This window comes from Poecilia mexicana, unplaced genomic scaffold (genome assembly GCF_051168715.1).
Source record: "Poecilia mexicana isolate PSO_F unplaced genomic scaffold, ASM5116871v1 scaffold_14, whole genome shotgun sequence".
NCBI classification, from domain to species: Eukaryota; Metazoa; Chordata; class Actinopteri; order Cyprinodontiformes; family Poeciliidae; genus Poecilia; species Poecilia mexicana.
In genome coordinates, this window is record NW_028263383.1 from 15,897,627 (window position 1) to 15,918,203 (window position 20,577).

General features: G+C 39.7%; 3 protein-coding genes across 3 annotated transcripts; 2 read left to right on the plus strand and 1 right to left on the minus strand.

Moving 5' to 3' along the window:
• The first annotated feature begins 335 nt into the window (after window positions 1-335).
• Window positions 336-14,555, plus strand: pigl (phosphatidylinositol glycan anchor biosynthesis, class L). Its single transcript, XM_015012306.2, has 7 exons — window positions 336-636; window positions 1,153-1,252; window positions 9,822-9,912; window positions 11,603-11,670; window positions 12,372-12,403; window positions 13,856-13,989; window positions 14,213-14,555. Exons 1-7 carry the CDS (start codon window positions 378-380, stop codon window positions 14,339-14,341), a joined length of 813 nt encoding a protein of 270 aa, XP_014867792.2. The 5' UTR covers window positions 336-377; the 3' UTR covers window positions 14,342-14,555.
• cenpv (centromere protein V) lies at window positions 14,488-17,338 on the minus strand. The gene is made up of 6 exons (XM_015012313.2): window positions 17,242-17,338; window positions 15,913-15,963; window positions 15,658-15,750; window positions 15,232-15,301; window positions 15,026-15,140; window positions 14,488-14,716 (listed from the first exon to the last, which is right to left on the minus strand). The coding sequence occupies exons 3-6, from the start codon at window positions 15,747-15,749 to the stop codon at window positions 14,577-14,579; spliced, it is 417 nt and encodes a 138-aa protein (XP_014867799.2). The 5' UTR covers window position 15,750; window positions 15,913-15,963; window positions 17,242-17,338; the 3' UTR covers window positions 14,488-14,576.
• Window positions 17,339-17,512: 174 nt separating this feature from the next.
• On the plus strand, window positions 17,513-19,920 carry ubb (ubiquitin B). Its single transcript, XM_015012308.2, has 2 exons — window positions 17,513-17,665; window positions 18,385-19,920. The coding sequence occupies exon 2, from the start codon at window positions 18,395-18,397 to the stop codon at window positions 19,766-19,768; it is 1,374 nt and encodes a 457-aa protein (XP_014867794.2). The 5' UTR covers window positions 17,513-17,665; window positions 18,385-18,394; the 3' UTR covers window positions 19,769-19,920.
• The last annotated feature ends 657 nt before the right edge of the window (window positions 19,921-20,577 follow it).

Genomic DNA, 20,577 nt, shown 5'->3' on the forward strand with positions numbered 1-20,577 from the left:
CTCCTAAATCCTCCCCTCAAACAAGGTAATGCCTAAGAGCATTTAAAATGGTACTTTAAAAATTTCTCCCCTTCAGATATCAACAGTTAGACTCTTATTTTATGGACGTACATCTGATGTTCTTAAATATCATAATTATATTACAATTTTATTCTTAAAGTTGTTCAGGCTTTTGTTAAGTAAAATACGAAAGTCATTCTAATTGTGTATTTAAAAAATAGCGACAATTGTGGTACATGGTTACTTTTGCTGACAGACGAGTTTTTTAAAGAACAGTAAAATGTATGCACTTTTTATATTATTTTTTTTACACTCGGAACCACTGACGGTTTGGAATTGTGTCCTTACACGGACTGTTTACGGGGACGGTCAAAATAATGTATGTTTACCTAGTCCTCTTCGCTGTTTTATCCTATTTAGTGTGTATAAAATACATTTACAATCGACAATGGCACGCTTTGAGGAGCTCGCTGAAACGTACCTTCAACGTTTCGTCAGAAAGAAAAACAGTTGGCGCTGACGTCAGAGCTCTGGTTGTTACTGCGCATCCGGACGATGAATGCATGTTCTTCGCCCCAACGATCATACGGCTAGTTGAATTAAACGCCAGCGTACACCTGCTGTGCTTGTCTGAAGGTATGAGAAGAGAAAACACTGATTCGCATTGATAATAACGGCAAGGCAGTTTAAAGTTAAGGGGAAACTGACTACGTATTTCATCTAGAATGTTTGGTTTCAGTTTTATCCACCCGTTCGGGTTTAGACTTTGAAGTAACTCTCCTTGGCCAAAAGACACAAAGGTTAAATATAAACAAAGCATCACCTTTAAGATTGAAACTATAGAAAAAGTAATCTTCAGGTTGAAAACATATTAACCTCATCTTCAAGGTGAGGTAATAAATAAGTAGGATGTAAAAGCCATAGAAAACTGGTATCCGCTTATGTTCAGTAACTTAATTTGTGAGGCATGGGGGCGGTTTGTTGAATGATGGAAAGCTAATTGGCACTATATTTTAATCAGGCCTAATTAAATTGACAATACTATCATTGAGTAGTATATAGATGTTTCGTAAACTTTATACGGGCGAGTTATACTTTTTTTATTTTTGATAAACCTGTGGACTCAACTTTTTCTGCAATTTTTGTTTACAGGGAACTACTATCATCAGGGATCTCAGCGCAGAGAAGAACTTCTCAGAAGCTGTGCTGTGTTGGGAATACCAGCCTCCAGAGTCACCGTCATAAACCATGAGTAAGCACAGGTTTGCAACAACATGCAACTCATAGATAACTGCTTTCACACTGGTAAATCAACGTTGTCTGTTTTGCACTATGAACCTGATTAACTTACTTGAACACTGTTATTTGATGGGGAAAAGCTTATTAAGAATTTTTTTAAAACAAAATTACTAATGGCAAACTTATGTTCTTTGTTTTTAGTTTGATCAGTGTCAAGAACTGTATTTAGTTATTCCTGACTTCCTATTAGCTTGGGGGCTCTTTGTATTAGTTGACACATGATATTAATACTAATATTAATTTCATCATTTTCCAGGGATGGAAAAAAATGAAATTTATCTTAAAAAGAAAGTTTAAAAAAATCTGAATTTCTAAACATAATTTTTTAATCATTTACATGTATATTCCAGTGACACAATAACACTTTTTATTTATTTTGATTTTGATTAAAATAAAAACATGTGTCTATCTTCATCAAGATAGACTGCTAAAGGGCCAAATTTTCTTTATGGGCTATTCTTCGGACACCCCTCTGGTACAGATTATTGTACAAGCAATTTCAAGTAAATGTTTTAATAATAATAATAATAATAATAATAATAATAATAATAATACATTTTATTTGACAACGCCTTTCAAAACACCCAAGGACACTTTACAACATTCAAAACACAAGTTAAACAGTAAAGAAATGGCTACCAAAAATGTACTAAAAATTCCGGAATGTTATTAAAACTAATAAAACAAATATAGAAATAGGGAAATCTGCTTAAGTAAGGTAAATGTGCTGATTTAATGTTCTTTAAATATTCTAACCCACTATTATGGTCTCCGTAAGGTGGCGGGGCTTTCTGGGGGATTTCTTACCGGGAGGAAGATTGCTCTGCAGAATTAGAATGCTTTGGGATCCCTGAAAACAAGCTGACTAGAGGCATGCCTGGGTTTCAGTGCTAGATTTCCTAGATACCCAACCTGGTTGAAGATATGTATAAATGGATGGATATTCTTTATTTAGCTCATTGCTTAGCTTCTTAGCACGTCTGCCTCTTTCAAAGCATCAGATTCTTTCTTCTAAGCCAGCGTTTGTCAAAACACAAAGCGCTGACCACAAATCCACAAATCACATCCTGGCATTCTGCCCGCAAGTGACCTCATTCTTTCTGAGCTGATGTATTATGTAAGGAGGTTGATAAGTCTGCCCTATGGGACACCAGATTCACCCAAAAAAAAAAAAAAAAAACTCCCCAAAGAAATCCCAACACCCATTAATCTATACACTCTTCTACTTCCTGTATGTAACAAAATATATTTTTATTTGTACATTTTTGTAAAATATTGTAAAGCAAGTTTAAAAAGTGAGCTTAAAGCATAACTTTTTTTTTCATCTCAAGTTTGAAACAATAATTCTCTTGTGAAAGAGAATTCTCTCTCTCTCTCTCTGTGTTTAATGTGGATAAAATCTTCAGCCTGACTTTTAAATGTTTGGAGTTTCTCAGAAGCTCTGAGCTGCCTCCATGTGGGTCCCGGCATGTTGCCTCACCAGGAGAGCTGGATGAACTCTGACACTCACCTGGAACTGCCAGTAATGAGTTGGCAGCATTCCCAGACTGTCTGCCCCAAAGAACAACTGTGTGTGTGTGTGTGTGTGTGTGTGTGTGTGTGTGTGTGTGTGTGTGTGTGTGTGTGTGTGTGTGTGTGTGTGTGCGCTTGCTTCAGCACTCTTGCCCAGACCCCACCATTTTACCATCTTTTTGCTCACAGAATATAGCTGAACTTTGTTCTCTGAACTGTCTGCACTTCTGCTGAACCGGAGGGTGGCCCGTTTCCCCCTTTCCTTGTATGCCCTTGTTTGCCTGAAACACACACCTAAACACACACACCTAATCAGCACTTTGAGACGCCCGCTCACTCGCCACCAACTGGTTCCCCGTCCTCCTCCCCGCGTCCACATCTGCTGAAGCCAACCGCCAAGGACTGTGGGATACATTGTGGCGACACACTAAGCGCTGCTAATGTAGGTCATTGCGAACTGTTTTTCTCTGCTTGTGTCTGCACACGGCCAGCCACACTTTGGCTTCGCTCCCGACCTCGCTCGCCGGTTCAAGTATGCTCTTGTTTTTCCATTGCTGTTCATTTTGTTCTGCCCAAAGACGGAGAGAGGACAGGGTAACCTTTAGTCCACATTGATCGTTAGAGTTGAACTGGTCAGTTTGGGGTTGTAGCTCTCACTGTAATGAGGTCATATATTTGGGCTGGTTCTTTATCCACGTGAAGGACAATTTCAAATCTTTTCTGAATCTGTAAAATAACAAGATTGGTCAAGTTTATTTGTAGGTTTTGTTTCCTACCTTCATCCCTCTGTGGCTAATTTTTTATTTTTTTGCATCTGCAACAGAAAAGTATCCCCACAGCATGATGATGCCACCACCTGTTTCAAAGTGGGGGCGATGTGATCAGGCTGAAGCGCAGATTTACTTCTCGCTCTCCACAAAGTTTTGTTTGTATGTCAAGAAGGTGCTGTGGTGGCTTCATCTCATCGGCTGTGCACTGTTGTTTAAAAACAAAATCTACAAGTTTTGAATATACCAAATTCAGTTTCTGATTTTAATAGATTTTTTTCCTCCCTTTTTCTTCCTTAAAAAATGACAAATGACAGAATATATCGTAATAAACTGGCTTTTATTTCCATAATTTCTTCTGCAAGTTGACCTGAAAAGAAATAGAAGCTGTAAAACACATTTGTCAAAGAAGATGAGCTTTGGTTCTCTGCAGCTGCTCCAGAGTCACCATGGGCCTCTTGGCTTCGTCTCTGATTAATGTTATCTTTTGGTTGGTTATACTGGATTTTATTTAGTGGTTACTATAGTATATATGTTTTGAAATGTGTTTTGTTTGTTGGAAAAAATAAACGAAAGTATGAATCATTTCCTTCTACTTTACACCTAACTACCACTTTGCACTGGCCTGTCACATAAAATACATTGACCTGTGCTGTTGTTACACGGCAAAAATGTAAAAATAACAAGATTAAGCTGGTGTGAATACTTTTTAAAGTCACTGCAGATCAAACAGGTGACTCCACCTGTATTTGTTATGGAGACACTAACTCAGACAGCTGCTGCAGCTCAACAGTGGAAGCCCTAGCTGTCCTCTGTGCTGCGCTGCGTTGTTGATGAGGGAGGAGTTCGGGTGGTTACATGGCGACAGATCTTAGTCAGACAAGCTCTCATGCAAATACAGATCATTTCTTCGACGCGACAGGAATAACATTGGAGCTCCGTTTCAGTATGGCAGTTTAATGGCGATGGGACAGCTGTGTTGACAGCATGAGGGTTGGGGGAGGCCGGCGGCACACCGGGGTCTCTGCGATCAAATTCGATCTGAGCACGCTCTGGTGCCTCCTTGCTTGCCCGTGCTTGACCTCTGCCTGCTCCCTGGGCTCGATTGTAGCCGCTTGCTGTGTAAATCCCGCTGTCCCACCGTCGCATTGTCCATCAGACTGAACTTCTATCAATGCCCGTCTCTGACTCTGACTGCTGCTATGCTTCAAATCTTCTCTCGCTAGCAAATCAAAAACTGGACGCTGTGGTTTTCAGTAGGATATGTGCAAACCTCTGCAGAGATATAAACATCAAGCATGATGTTTTTCTGAAAAAAAAAAAAAAAAAAAAAAGAAGCCTGTTATGAACTGCCAGGTTTAAATATACACTGATCAGTGTTAAAAATAACCAAAGCTGATTTATACTCACCTGGTAGTGCGTGACAACTAAAAACAAAGAGGCTGAACATGTGTAAATTTGTTTAGAGCACAACTGACATGCAAGTTATAATTTTTTCATCTGGCGCTCGTCTGTATCCCTCCCTCTTTTTAGTACCGCCCTGAGCAACTGCCCATATGAGCTGGGAAGGACTCTGCAGTCCAATACTCATTTGTTTCGAATCTTACATAAAGAATAGGGATTTATTTTTGTCAATAGGGGACTTCTCATTGGAGAGGACAAAAGTAACGTGGGGTTTTCTGGTTCTGGTCTGCTCTGCATCCCCAGAACCAGAACCAATCATGGAGATGCGGCATTCAGCTGCTGTGCACCACAAATCTGCAAAACTGTAAAACAGATGAAAACTGAGTTCCTTTAAATCAAGGCTATAAAACCCCACCTGTTTAGCATTGCTTTTGAACCATAATAAATGGCACATTGACCAACATGCCGTTTATGTATTGATGATTTTGATGATCTCACTGGTCAGAATGTCATATTTGACACTGGTTTCGCAATTGTCGACTGTTCTTTATGGCTTTTTATTTTTTGTGTCTTTATAATGTAAAGCACTTTGAACTGCCTTGTTGCTGAATTGTGCTGTTGAAATAAGAGTGATTGGTTAGTTAGTTTGATTGATTGATTCGTTGGTTGACTGATTGATAAATAACAGCCGGTAAGCATCACATCCATGCTTCTTCACACATGAATGTTGACATGTAGAAACTTCCTGTCAAAACTACGGCACTAATCCCATAGATTTTATTGGACATGTGTGAAGAGTGGTAAAACCTGCAGGCCACGAGTGCCATGTAAATAATGAAACAACATATGTCAGTTGCCTTAGCTACCGCAGCCGCAGCCTCCTTGTTACAGTGGCTTATTGAGGCTGTTCTGTCAGCGTGCAGTGGCATCTCGGCTGTTCCCAGCAGGACATATTATCTGACCTCATGGACAGAAGTCTGGCAGCTTCACAGGCCTGTAGTCCATGTGACCAGACGAAACAAGTCCTCTCTAACACACACACACACACACACACACACACACACACACACACACACACACACACACACATAGAATCCTTTTACTGGGCCAAAGTTCAACAACTGCGTACAGATGCCTGCAAGCAATTAGGCATCCGCATGCAAAGCTACAAAGAGGATCTGGCGAGGTTACTTGAGGACAGTTCGTCCTGTTGCCATGGTGAAGCCGACAGCCTGCATGGCAGGAGAAAGGTCAGGTGGATCTTGCTCCTATCTATCCATCCATCAATCCATCCATCCATCCATCCATCCATCCATCTCATTTAAACGATCAAAACAATTATTTGTTGTGGCTACTTAAGTTTGAACTTTTTTTCCTTTCTGCCAAGTCACAAATGCAAACTTAGGTGCATTTTGTTGAGATTTTACATAAAGAACCAACACAAAAATGGCAAAAAAAATTATGAAGGGCAGTCATATATATATATATATATATATATATATATATATATATATATATATATATATATATATATATATATATATATATATATATATATATATATATATATATATATATATATGTATATATATATATATATATATATTTTTTTTTTTTTTTTAAATCTCTGTATTTTCTTTACCCTTGAATAATATAGAAAGTTAGGTGTATTAGGTAGAAAATGTTCTAAATGCATGTAATTAAATTTGACTCTGAATTCAGATGTTCTCTGAAGGCCATAGAGGTTTGTTAAAGAAAGACAGCAAACACAGAGCATCATGGAGACCAAGGACCTACGCAGACAGGTAGAGAGTTGTGAAGAAGTTGAAGAAAGGGTTATGGGATAAAGCCATACCCTAAGCGTGAACAGTTCTCAAAAGATTATAGAGAATCAGCGAAAAGTAACACTGCTCGGGTGAGATAATCAGTTCACAGCTATTTGTGGTGCACTCTGGAAATGTTCTCAATCTTAAATGCATATGAGTGAACTCCAAGCATCAGACAAGACAATCATGCTCTGAAACCATAGAGATAGGGGAGTAAGTGTTTATTTTTCAACAAAAATATACATTTAAGTTCACGGTAGCCTAATGAAATTGCTCTCGGTATAATTTTAAGTATTTCCAGTCAGTGACATTATTTGAGGTGATTTTGAAAATATTTTCTATCATTAAAGTGTACGATTTTTTTCAAAGTTGGGCTACATTAGCCAGCGTTTAATTATTTTGTGTTACCATGCAAAGTAAAAAAAAAAAAAAAGAAAAAAGTATCTGTAGCCATTTTATAGCTTATTTGAGGTTTCACAATTCAATTATTTGATTTCATTTTTATAAATTTGTATAAACTCTCAGACTTTATTATCAGCTTCAAGGGTTTTATTTGTCAAAACACAACCACAACCTCTCATTTCCCAGCTAAGTGCTAGCTTGTGTTGGTCTGCCTTGTAATAGCTGAATAAAACCCGTTGAGGTTTGTGGATGTAATGTGACAAGATGTGAGTGGTGTGAAAACTTTTGCAACGGAGCTTGGTTTGTAGGTTCAGGGTGCTCCTATTTATTTGCTTTCATTTAGTTTCAGGTTGGACAAAAGCAGACATAACCTGATGCCCAGGCCTCATTATTAGTAGGTCACTGGTATCAAATTGTCAGGGCATTGCATTCAGTCCATGATGGACAGTTTTAAACTATCTCTGAACCCTCATTCCTCCTCGCTGTGGCATTCATAGCCCCCTACCCCCGAATGCCTGACCCCCCATGGCCCCGGCAGCCAATAGAAATGTGTTCTAATCCATCACTTCCCTCTGTGACCTCCACTGTCCTGGCTCTTTGTTAGCAACAAAAGACAGGGAGACAACTGCTGACATGAGGCCACCCCTGCAGCTCACCAGCAAGCAAGGCTGCAGCTCACACCAGATATTATATATTTAATTGTTTTTATTCTCTAAAAACTTCCCCAAGTAAATATAGACTGTCATTTGTAGCCCAAACGTTTTCATTCTTGTTATGTTTCAAACTCTGGCCTAACATGGAAAATCTTTGGCAATGTACACAATAACCTCAGCACTAAATCCTTCTGCTTATCTTTTAAAAGTTTACAGCTACACTCTTCCTTGCAGATGTCAGCAACCTTTTGTGGTTTTTATCAGCTGAAAGCAGAGAAGTGAAAACAGCATTCGCTCCATTTTTAATTCAAGCCTCTGGGTTTTTGCTGTGAACCGTGTCAGCCAAATTCATCGCTAAGCAGATTTGAAGCCCCTTTGCTCTTATTTATGTGTGTGTATGCGTGCGTGTGTGTATGTGTGCGTGTGTTTTTTTTCCCTCTTGAGTTTAGGATGTTGGGAAACACAGGAGATCAATACTCGGCGTTGTATCTCAGCAGCAAAAACGGGGGATTTGTGAATGTTTAGTAGGTCAGCAGGGTGGGTTGGCCAATCTTGATGTTTGATTTGTGCTTTGTGTCGCCTCCAGGCTGCAGTTTCAGATGAAGGAGAAGCTACAAGGCTATCGACCCTTAACCTTTGAACTCTTCAGTACTCGGCCATTTTTGCACCTAACAAAAGCTCACTTTCTAAAGCGCTGTTAAAGAAAAAAATTGAGCTTTGGACAGAAATAACTTATCGTACTTTTGAAGTTGCAAAAATAAAAGACTTCACACTTGAAATGGGACTTCTGTTCTGAGATGCATTTCAGACTGCAGCCTGGTTTTTACAGTGAAAGAAAGCGCCTTATTATTAGCCAGTGGCATTGGTGGAATATGGGATGTTTATGGCTCATAACACTCTGCTAATGTTAGCTGTAGCTTCACAATAATCACCACATAAATGTCTCTCCAACTGAATGTCGTATTAAATGATTTTGGATTTAATACAACAGAATACAAAAAACTCACCAGATGTTCACTCGCTCTTAAGCTAGATGCTAACAGAAGGACACTTCCGGCTAAAAATATCAAAATAAAAGTACTTCCTGTTTCCTTCATTCAGATGTTTAACAGTCATTTACTTACTAAACTGTTCCTAGTAATAGTACCTAATATTCTAACAACTTTACTATTTAGAATTGAGATAAAAGGTTTTAAATGTGGACTTAGAGAATGGCTTCCAAATGTTATTACAAATTAACTTTCTGAAGCAAAAAATACATATTTAGTTCAACGAAGGAGTGGAAAACAGGAGCTAACTTATTCATTATAATGGCACATGAGCAGATCGCTTAATACAGAAATTCTACATTTATAAGTTTTAATTATTTTTTCTTAGCTCATAAATGTGGATTTATGTTTCTAAAAGGATGAACATATTACATTTGAACAACTTCAAAAATAATATTTAAAAAAGCTAATTTTTGGATGCATTGATAACTGCAAGTCAATTTTTACATTTTACAACAAATCCTCAATTGGACTAAGGTCTGAACTTCGACTAGGCCATTCTAACACGTGTGTGTGTGTGTGTGCGTGCGTGCGTGCGTGCGTGCGTGCGTGCGTGCGTGCGTGCGTGCGTGCGTGCGTGCGTGCGTGTGTGTGTGTATATATATATATATATATATATATATATATATATATATATATATATATATATGAGCTCTGGCTGTATGTTTGGTGCCATTGTTCTGCTGAAAAGTGAAGCACCGCTCCAGTCTTTTCCAGTATTTTTCACAGTTCCAAATGATGCATTCAATGTAGGCTTTAACACAATATCTTTCTTCTTATCTGGTTTCCATAAAAGCCAGATTTGACCTTTTTTTTTTTTTTTTTGCAAAACAGGAAGGCGGTGATGTGTTTGATCTTGTTGATAATCAAAGTCTCCTTCTCCTTTTTTCTTTTTTTGGCCCACTACAGAAAACTTCCAGATGATCCCAAAGCCGAATGGAGCGTCTCATTAATCTCCTCTGCAGTACTGAGGCACATTACAGATCACTGCATCAACATGGTAGGTTCACCTCTGAGTAAAGCTCTTATAATTTCCCCTTTGTTATTTAAAGTTTCTCAACCTGTTGTTTTATATTATACATGTGTTTTGGCGCCCCAGTTGCCCAATTCATTATCCCTGTTTGACTGCGGCGTGTGTAATAATCCCTGTTAGCCACGCCCACTCTGCATTTTTAGCCCTGGAAAAACAGAGGAAATGGCCTCTACTGCAGCAGAAAGTCGAAATCTGTTTACACATAGATTCTTATCGGCCGCCAGCACAGTTCCGTGCTATTAGCTAATGGGAATGCAGTAAATTTAGAATCATATTCTGCTTTTTCCACACATCTGGTTTATATCAACAAGAGCTTAAATCGGAATTACCCCCAACCAAAGACAACACAGGAGCAGGAGAACAAGCTCTTTTTTTGTAAGATTGTGGAAGTGCAATCAGGCTCCCTTGACTAAAGTAGACAAACAAACACACCGTCTCCTCCTATCCTGTCCAGCCCAGCTGTTGTAAAATGCAGCCCAAAAGTGGGCAAAAGACTCATGTTAGTCACACAGAAAGAAACATCTGTTCTGAAAATCCAAAAGTGGTAATATCGCTTCTTCAGCCTAGTGCATTGTTGTTCTCTTGTGATGCAGTCAAAATGTATGTCTTGCTCATTATTTATGACCTCAAAAGTCACGAAAAGCCCAAAATTTGGACTTGCAACAATAACCATCTCTGAAGAACCCTGAACACACCAAACCCCATTGTGAAACATAATGGTGGCAGCGTCATGCAGTCGCGAGGCTTTCTTCAGCTGGGTCAGGAAAGTTGGTCAGAATTGATGGGAATATGGGGTGCTGGGGTGGCGCAAGGGGTTAAGCACAACCCACATAAGGAGGCCCTACTCATCGACCCGGCCGTCGCAGGTTCGATTCCCAGTCTGGTGACCTTTGTCGCATGTCTTCTCGCTCCCTCTTTACCTAATTTTCTGTTTTTACACAAGTCATGTTTTCAAATTTATCTTATTGAACAAACAATGGAGAGCATAGTATCCCGACAATACGGAGAGTTTTGGGGGATTTTAACCATCATTAATAGGAATTTGTCATATCAATAAAAACAAGCGATCAATAATAAACAATACGATAAATGCCTACCCCTATTAGAACAGTCTAATGTCCAGACCGAGATCCACAGATGCCCTGTCTCCAATCTAACTAAGTTTGGGACAGATTGAGAGGAGAAATGATCAAAAGACTCGCAGGTGTAACTGCAACAACAGACAGTTCTTCCATTGCATTGTTCATATATGTTTGTTTATAAAAGCAATTTAAAACTATCTGAAAACCATTTGAATATTTCTTACATAGATTCATGAGCGTAGGAGAGTTTAGAGTTTGCAGAGAAAGTCATGGTACTGTAGACCTGAGCACAGCCGCTCACATCTTCAGTCATGCGCCTTCTGTTCTCCCTTTGACCTGATTTTTTTTTTTTTTTTTTGTCCTGTTTCCCCCCGTGGTGTTCAAGTATGCACAGAAAAACACTCTGAAATATCTGGCTGTCAGCTGCCATGCAGCTCCCTGGTTAGGCACCAGCAGGCTTCCACTAACCCCAACATCTTTTCTTTTTATTGCTTTGGTTTCTTTAACTGTACTCTTAGATACCACCAATTTTCTTTATTTTTTTACCCAAACCTTGAGCAATTTTGTTGTTCCAGGTGCTGACCTTTGACGGAAGAGGTGTGAGTGGTCATGCCAATCACGTAGCCATCTATAAAGCTGTCAGGTAAGGACTGGCCCTGAAGGACTTAGCCAGAAGAACAACTCTGGCAACCACCAACGCTAAAACCCTGAAAGCAGTCCGCTCCGCAGTCATAAAAGTCTTTCCAGGAAAATGCAGGAAATTTGGACTCACAACAACAGCCATCCCTCTAAATGCTTCCCCACAAAAACACACACACACACACATGCATATAGACCATGTTTTTAAGAATTGGTCTGTTACATAGCTGAGAGGTCATCCAAACAGAGTCCTCTGAGGCACTGGGCTTGGCTCCTAGCGAGCGGCCGTAAATTCTGTCCCCCGAAGTGGTGAAGAGGGAGGGAGAGGAGGGCGGCTTGGGTTTGGAGAGGCCGGCTCCAGCCAGACTGTTGGTTTAAAGAAATGTGTTTGTGAAGAGTAAATCAAAATCCCTAGAAGGCACTTGGATCTCTTTCTAGCAACCGGCTGCACCTTCACGGTTATGGTTCTCTGTTAGCCTAGTTTGTCGTTCTAAAAAGTGAGCCCTATAAAACACCATCTCATGATTCTCATGAGGCTAGAGCCCAGAGGATCTTAGTGTTTTGCTCATTTGTAAACAGATTACGGAGAATAAATGTGTGAAAAAGTCAGCACTGTTGGAGGTTTTCATGAATACCATCAACATAAATGCAGCTCATGCAAGTTCCTGTGATATGAACACTAAACCTTCTTGTTTTCCCTTGCAGACATCTTGCTTCTACTGGTGAATTGCCTAAAGGTAAGGTGTTGCATAAAGACAACTTGTAGAAGATTGACATGTTTACTGAAGGCTCTGGGAAGTCCAGCAGAGACTGGATTGGCTGATCTTTGCCTATTTAATGAGCGTTTAGCGCCCTCTTCTGTTCAAACACGTTCAACAATCTTCTCTCTGCTCCAGTTTACTTGCAGCCAGTTTGGCCTCAGTAGTTGTGCGCTTTCAGATTCTTCCTCTTCTCGTTATTTTCAGAAGTTTCCATAGAAGCATTATTGCCTTTTAGTTTTACTTTTGTTTTCCTCAAAACATTTCTAAAGAGCCACCGGATGGGAAATTTCCTAGAAGACTGAAATGAAAGCTTTTGTGTTCCACTTAGTACACAAAAACATGAAAAATAAAAGAGATAATCGAAGAGTAAAGAAATATAGAATCCTGCAAAAGTATTCGTGTCCCTTTCAATCTTCTACATTTTGTCACATGACAACTACAAATTGCTTGCTTGTTTTTCTATATTTCCTTAATTATGGGAGATCTGCGATTGGCCGATAATAACACATGAAACCGCCACAAAAGTCTGAAAATCAGCCACTGTTCCCTTTTGCTCTGCTGTGAGACAGGGCTGACTGATGGCTCACCAGGTCACTTCTGCAGGTCCGCTGTTAACAGTAGTTTCTTCACTGTTGCAAACTTAGCAACTTTTCAGACAAAACAACCCCAATCTGCTCCAGTCAAAATCAGAATCAGTACGTCCCTGACCTGGTGACTTTATGACTGACTCAGAGCAGAATATACCAACCAGCTTCCACACTACCATAGCAGAAAATCTGTCTATTCCAGGAAGAGACTGGCAATAAAATTTTCCACATTCTGTTAGCGCACAAGCAGGTGAGCCCAGTATCTTTACTCTCTTCCTGTCAGCCGTTCCTTTGGATTTAGCCACTCTATAGTTATTAAAATGATCAAAGGTAAATATCCCTCTGTGCTTACTTATTTTTAGCTAAGAAAAAGAGTGAAAATTGTTGTTTTCCTTCCACTTAAACACTACTATGTGCTGGTTATCACATAAAGATAAAAAAATAATAATAATAATTCCCTGAATGTTCGTGGTCATTACAAGGTAAATGGTTCAAAGGACGAGAATAAAACTCTACAAAGCACCGTCTACTTCACCCTGACGACCTGTCCTGCTGTTGGCTCAGAGTGAAGCAGCTGACGATTAGGCCCGGTGATAACCCTCGCCATCAGGCTGTAAGGGGATCTCAGCTAATCTTGCTGCATGTGAGGGGAAACCGTCTGCGCCACATCAGCAGTCTGAGCTCTTCTACATGACGTATCATTTGAGCGCTGTACAGCACCTGCACACTTCTCATCTTAAGAACTTGAAAAGCAGGTTGACCTTGTTGTCTGCCTAAATACCGTCCACCCTGAGCTTTTAACATTACCAACTGTCTGAGTCTCCCTTGTGTTTGCTCACAGATTGTGTGTTGTTCGCCCTGGAAACCGTAGGCCTTTTAAGGAAGTACACCTCTGTCCTGGACCTTCCCTTCAGCTGGTTTCTACCGTCACATTTTCACTGTGTTGTTGGTCCAAAGGGCTACAAGCAAGCCAAAGTAAGCCTTAGGGTGAACAGGTTTGCCCACAAGACACGTCACATTGTATTTTTAGACTCCCACACCCTTTTAGTGCTTTGTGATATGAATATGCACTAGGAAAGCATATTTTACAGCATGAAATAAGCTGTCAAAAGTATAAATGACACAATATTAGGCATAATCAGTCATTTTCTAATGTTCTCATCATGTCTCGAGTTAAATCTCAACATGTCCCTCACAGGCTGCCATGCTGTGTCATCGTTCTCAGCTTCTGTGGTTTCGGTATCTCTACATCACCTTCTCAAGGTACATGTTCACAAACACATTCCAGATCGTTCCACAAGGACCGAAGAATCTGAAGATCTACTGAATGTTCCAGCTTGTGACGGCATGCCTATTGTTAACCTTTCAGTTTCCACATTTTCATGCGCAGTTGTTACAAACAAAGCGGATGACAGTTTTAATGAATCATGTTGTGTGTTTAAGAGACTCAAAGAATGTTGTCAGGACACTGTATGAAAACACTAAAGATTTTTATTGTTCTGTTTTTGATATAATGTTGATTAAAAAAAGCGGTTTTCAAAGTTGTGTGGCAGCGGTTATTTTTACAGCATGTCCCCTTCCGGTTTAGACATGTCTTTGATGCTCTTGTGAGCTTGCATGCTTTCTTCCCACTTCTCCCCGCAAAACTTCTCCACGATGATGCTGCGCACAGTTCCTGGATCCAGACAGTGTGGAGCAACGCCTGAGGAAGTAAACAGGAACAGAAAATAGGAACTGAAAAACAACAACAAAACAACCCGCTCATGTTCGGTATATTTCAATAACACCTGGTTTTACCAGACGAGTTTATCGTTTAGTTTCAAGAGAATTTTCAGTTCCCAATATTTACCCCCCTATTATGATCATAAGATTTTTGTTTTGTACATATACTGTAGAAGTATGACTCTGGAGGAGTCATTTGGTATAAACACGTTCTTGTTGTGAAATAAGATGAGCAGGTCATGAGAGTAATGCAACCATCTCATGTCAATACTTGAGGCTGGGGTCTTACCAAATCCATCGGGATTGGATCGTGGTGTGTAGAAACTTTGAACTCCACAGGTTTTACAGAAGGTGTGCTTAGCAACATGAGTGTTGAAGGTGTAGGTGGTCAGATTATCTACCCCCTACAGAAAAGAAGACACCACAAGCATTAAGACCTTTTCTCCTTTTTTAGATCTTAAGTAACCACTAACGTGTTTAAAGTAAACCGGTTACCTGTAAAAGAGTAAAGCGACTCTTCGGGACGATGAAATGGTGGTTTTGTTTTTTCGTGCAAACACTACAACTGGAGAAACTGATCAATTAGATTCATATTTTACAGTTCCTTGGAAAGCAGCGTCCAAGAAATTTTCCAGCCATTATCACTTTACAAATATAACCTTTAAAGTGTTTCACTGAAACTTTGTGTGACAGACCAACACAGGGTAGAACACAGCTGAGGAGGATACGTGGGTTTTCTAAACTGGTACAAATACAAACCTTCAAAATTTGACGTATTTCTATTTGCACCCCGCCTTTGCAATGATACCCTTAAAAGCATCTGAAGTAGCATTTAGAAGTCATCTAATTAGTAAATTGAGTCAACCTGTGTGTCGTTTAATCTCAATGTAAAGATCAAGAAATGTGATTGAGAATACACACTTGCAGTGAAACACATGGAGGTCAGGAGAACTCCAGACTTCAAATCTAACAGCTCCACAGTGGCATCCACCAGAGTGTTTCACAAGCTCCATTCTAAAAAAAGAGAAATAAACAAAACCATACATATATGAATTATCTATGTCCCTTTAGCCTTACTGTAGGTACATCAGGTAAATCAACTGTAGTCCATTTCCTCCATCACTTAGTCAAAGTTCAGTAGAAACTTGTGACGTGTTTGTTGCGAAACCTGCTTACCTGACCCAACCAGAATATTCCAGTCGTCCTATCCAGGAAATCACAGTGAGCCTGATCAAAGTGCAACACTCATAAGTTTCACAATCACATAGAAGACCTTTCACCAAGATCAGATTTATCACACCTGCTGAATACGTTATTTTATGTGTGAACAGATCATTACAAAAGTAGCCTGCTAGACTGTACGTTCAGTATATGGGCTAGGCCTAGTTCTTCCTTATGTGTTGTTTTCCTGAAACTCGTTGAGATAGCTGATAATTGCTTTCAGCAAGGGGAAGGGCAAACTACAGCCGACTTGAACAAACACATTCCTTAGAGGTTGAACCAGCTCAGCCTGCATGATGTTGGCAAGCAGTGATGTGTTAGATCACGAGTTCGGTGTCATATGACATGGTCCCAGATGGGTGGGCTAAGGGAATGCTGTGACCCAAATACATAATTTATACATGCTCTCAGGTCAGTTATCCAGTCTGTGGCCCAAAAATAGACACCAAGTAGGTTACAGATCCCCTTTTGAGCTTGCTGTTTTATATTATGTCAAACTAAAAATGGACTCTGCTTGTTGATTCTAAGATTTATTTTTCAAAGTCTCCATTTGTTTCTGTGACTCTACACAAGCTGCAGATGAAAAAGCTTAAAATATTAACCAAATAGTCCAGTCAATGAATGTTTCTATAAAAATTACTAAAGCTAGTGGCCAGCAGTCAATATGTTTGGAAAAAAGGTTCTTTCACATACATGTTAAAAATAGAAATTTATTCAAATGAGAAGATACTTTAGCTCAAGCTAAACAGATAAAAACACATCCTAATATAACTAGACTATAACATTAATATTGCCATAAAACGAACCGTGCATCATTAAATCCTACTATTTTCATAATTTGTTTGATTCCTCTGTCACAAAAATGACCTCGAAACAGATAAAAATGTATTTTTTTTCAGGGTTAAGTTTTGAGTTGCTACCGTTCACTAAGACATTTTTCAAGGTTAAATTTGAGTATAATATTTAAAAATGGCATACCTTCTTTATTACAACTGCTAAACCCAACATATTTTATATATTAATAGGAATCAGTTGGGTGATACATCTGGGATTTTGCATGGTCATGCGGTTATTACTGTAGTCTGAGAAATGCAGTCATTCGACTTGATGGAAAAAAAACATATATGTCGTCTTTTACTTCGTCTCATCGAAAACGAGGTCGCTGAAACCCTCATTTCACCTTACATTTATCCAAAAAACCGTCAACAAAGGGCTGCATATAATTCCTAAATAAGTATGCGTTAAAACTATCGAAAATAGTGCTAGTCATCATGCTTTACTTACTGTAACTCAGCAACCAATCACAAGGCAAACAAACATCACTGTTATCCAATCAGAAGAGAGGAGAAAGTTCTTGTTGTCGTGGCGTTTCTGGCAGATTCTGGAGAATGACCATTCACTACCACTAAGATATCATTCCGCAGCTGAAGAAAATTTGTTTTTCTTAAAATTTTAGCACATTTTTAAAACATCAAATATAATTAAACGTCAGGCTTTCAAAAAACATCACAGTACATAGTTATATTTTTATGGAAAGGGTTTATTTCAGGACTTTGAGAACTACTTTTGTATGCGGACTGATATGAATCTCTGGCACATTAGCTCAGTATAAAAGACAGTGTCGCGCTTCAGACTGCAGCATTTCTTCAACAGGAGAAGACGGCGTTGCTAGACGATTACAGAATTGACTATTACAGTTTCGAAAGCTGTAAGTACATTTTAAGTACAATTTATGAAATACAATGTGTACATCGTATTCGTTTTTTACAAGTGAATACAATAATAGTAGTATTTAATATTTGTTGTTTGCTTTAATTCTTTTTCGAAGTGTAAAATTATGTCAGTTGAGGATAGTAACGTATACCGATTTAATTTTGGCCGGAGACTCTTTGGTCTATTTAATTTACCGTTATTTTGTTCTCCGTTGTTTGTTTAGAGAGGTGTTTAGTGCTTGCCAGCAATGGCAGTGACTCGACATTTTGGCTTCGGCCATTAGAGGGGAACTGACGAACAAAGAGTCTATGAGCTCAAAATGGCGCTCGGGCTGTTAATGGTTGCTAAGGCGCGGTCGTATTTTTGAGAACATTAATGTATACATGCATACATACACACACGTATGTGTGTGTTTGTGTGTGTATATATATATATATATATATATATATATATATATATATATATATATATATATACATAAATTTTTTTTCTTTTGGTCTGATATCTTAATGTCTCATTTTTTCTTTTTTTATTATTATAGACTATTCTCTCACCAAATGTGAGAGCTAAGATGTGATAGCTTATTTCTTTCTCGTTCTTTTTTTTTTTTTTTTTTTTGTAATTTTATTATTGTAGGCTATTCTCTCTCAAGTTGTGGCCATTTCCTTTAACTTATTTTTTTTCTATTCCCATTCCCTCTTTTAATTTATAAAGGTGGTGCAAGATGCAGATCTTTGTGAAAACCCTCACCGGCAAAACCATCACCCTTGAGGTGGAGCCCAGTGACACCATTGAGAATGTTAAGGCCAAGATCCAGGATAAGGAGGGCATCCCCCCTGACCAGCAGAGGCTGATCTTTGCCGGAAAGCAGCTGGAAGATGGCCGCACCCTGTCTGACTACAACATCCAGAAAGAATCCACACTCCACCTGGTCCTCCGTCTCAGGGGTGGCATGCAGATCTTCGTCAAGACCCTCACCGGCAAAACCATCACCCTGGAGGTTGAGCCCAGTGACACCATTGAGAACGTCAAGGCCAAAATTCAGGATAAGGAGGGCATCCCCCCAGACCAGCAGAGGTTGATCTTTGCCGGCAAACAGCTGGAAGATGGCCGCACCCTGTCCGACTACAACATCCAGAAAGAATCCACACTCCACCTGGTCCTCCGTCTCAGGGGTGGCATGCAGATCTTCGTCAAGACCCTCACTGGCAAGACAATCACCCTGGAAGTTGAGCCCAGTGACACCATTGAGAACGTCAAAGCCAAAATCCAGGATAAGGAGGGCATCCCCCCTGACCAGCAGAGGCTAATCTTTGCCGGAAAGCAGCTTGAAGATGGCCGCACCCTCTCTGACTACAACATCCAAAAGGAGTCCACCCTCCATCTTGTCCTCCGTCTCAGGGGTGGCATGCAAATCTTCGTGAAGACCCTCACCGGCAAGACCATCACCTTGGAGGTGGAGCCCAGCGACACCATTGAGAACGTCAAGGCCAAAATCCAGGATAAGGAGGGCATCCCCCCTGACCAGCAGAGGCTGATCTTTGCCGGCAAGCAGCTGGAGGATGGCCGCACTCTGTCCGACTACAACATCCAGAAGGAGTCCACCCTTCACCTTGTCCTCCGTCTCAGGGGTGGCATGCAGATCTTCGTCAAGACCCTCACTGGCAAAACCATCACCCTGGAGGTGGAACCCAGCGACACCATTGAGAACGTCAAAGCCAAAATCCAGGATAAGGAGGGCATCCCCCCTGACCAACAGAGGCTGATCTTTGCCGGAAAGCAGCTGGAAGATGGCCGCACCCTCTCTGACTACAACATCCAGAAGGAGTCCACCCTCCATCTTGTCCTCCGTCTCAGGGGTGGCATGCAGATCTTCGTCAAGACCCTCACCGGCAAGACAATCACCCTTGAGGTTGAGCCCAGCGACACCATTGAGAACGTCAAGGCCAAAATCCAGGATAAGGAGGGCATCCCCCCTGACCAGCAGAGGCTGATCTTTGCCGGAAAGCAGCTGGAAGATGGCCGCACCCTCTCTGACTACAACATCCAGAAGGAGTCCACCCTCCACCTTGTTCTCCGTCTGAGGGGTGGCCAGTAAATGATTCTAAAAAAAAAAAAGAAAATGATTCCATGTTCTCTTAATTTGTTTCCTATGTCGACATTTAATGTATGACATGTAAAATTGCAAAAATGTTACAACTTAAGCGACCAAAGTGTGTATTCATATCACATAATAAAAGGTTAAACTTATCTTTGTGGTGTGGTTCATTTGTCAGAATTAAGTAAACCATTCATTCCATAATATCAAAGTATTTTTTTCCCCCAGTTCTATAAGAGTATCTGAATTTGCCTTTTGAAAATGTTAAACTCTGACCATAAAATATTTAAATCATTAAATGCAAACTGTTAGTCTTTTCCTTTAGAATGTTAGCAGAAGTGACTGTCAAAGTTATAAAAAGACTTAAATGTGTCTGTTATAAACTATGCAAGGATTAAACTTTTTACTTTGGGTGTAATTTAAAATGAGTACATTTCAATGCTGCTCTAGTTAATGTTAAAGCAACTCTAGCTGTCAAGAATTCAAAAATGAAACGTCAATAGACGACTCAAGCATGATTAAAATATCACAATTTTCCACATATTTTACATTTTTTGAAGAGTCAATTGGCCAAAAGGTTAAACGATTAGCTTTTTAAAGGAAAACGGCATATTGCTGAAAATTGTTATATTTTGTACTTTGATCACTTGTTCAATTATCTGTCCAACACTCTGAACTGGTTAGGTATTAGGCAGATTACTAACTACTTTAGTCAGCTGCCGGTCAGGCACGCGTCCATTTTGTTAGTCACATCACAAACTTCATGTCACATAATCAATGAGGTGGAATAGACATAGCTTTAGATAATT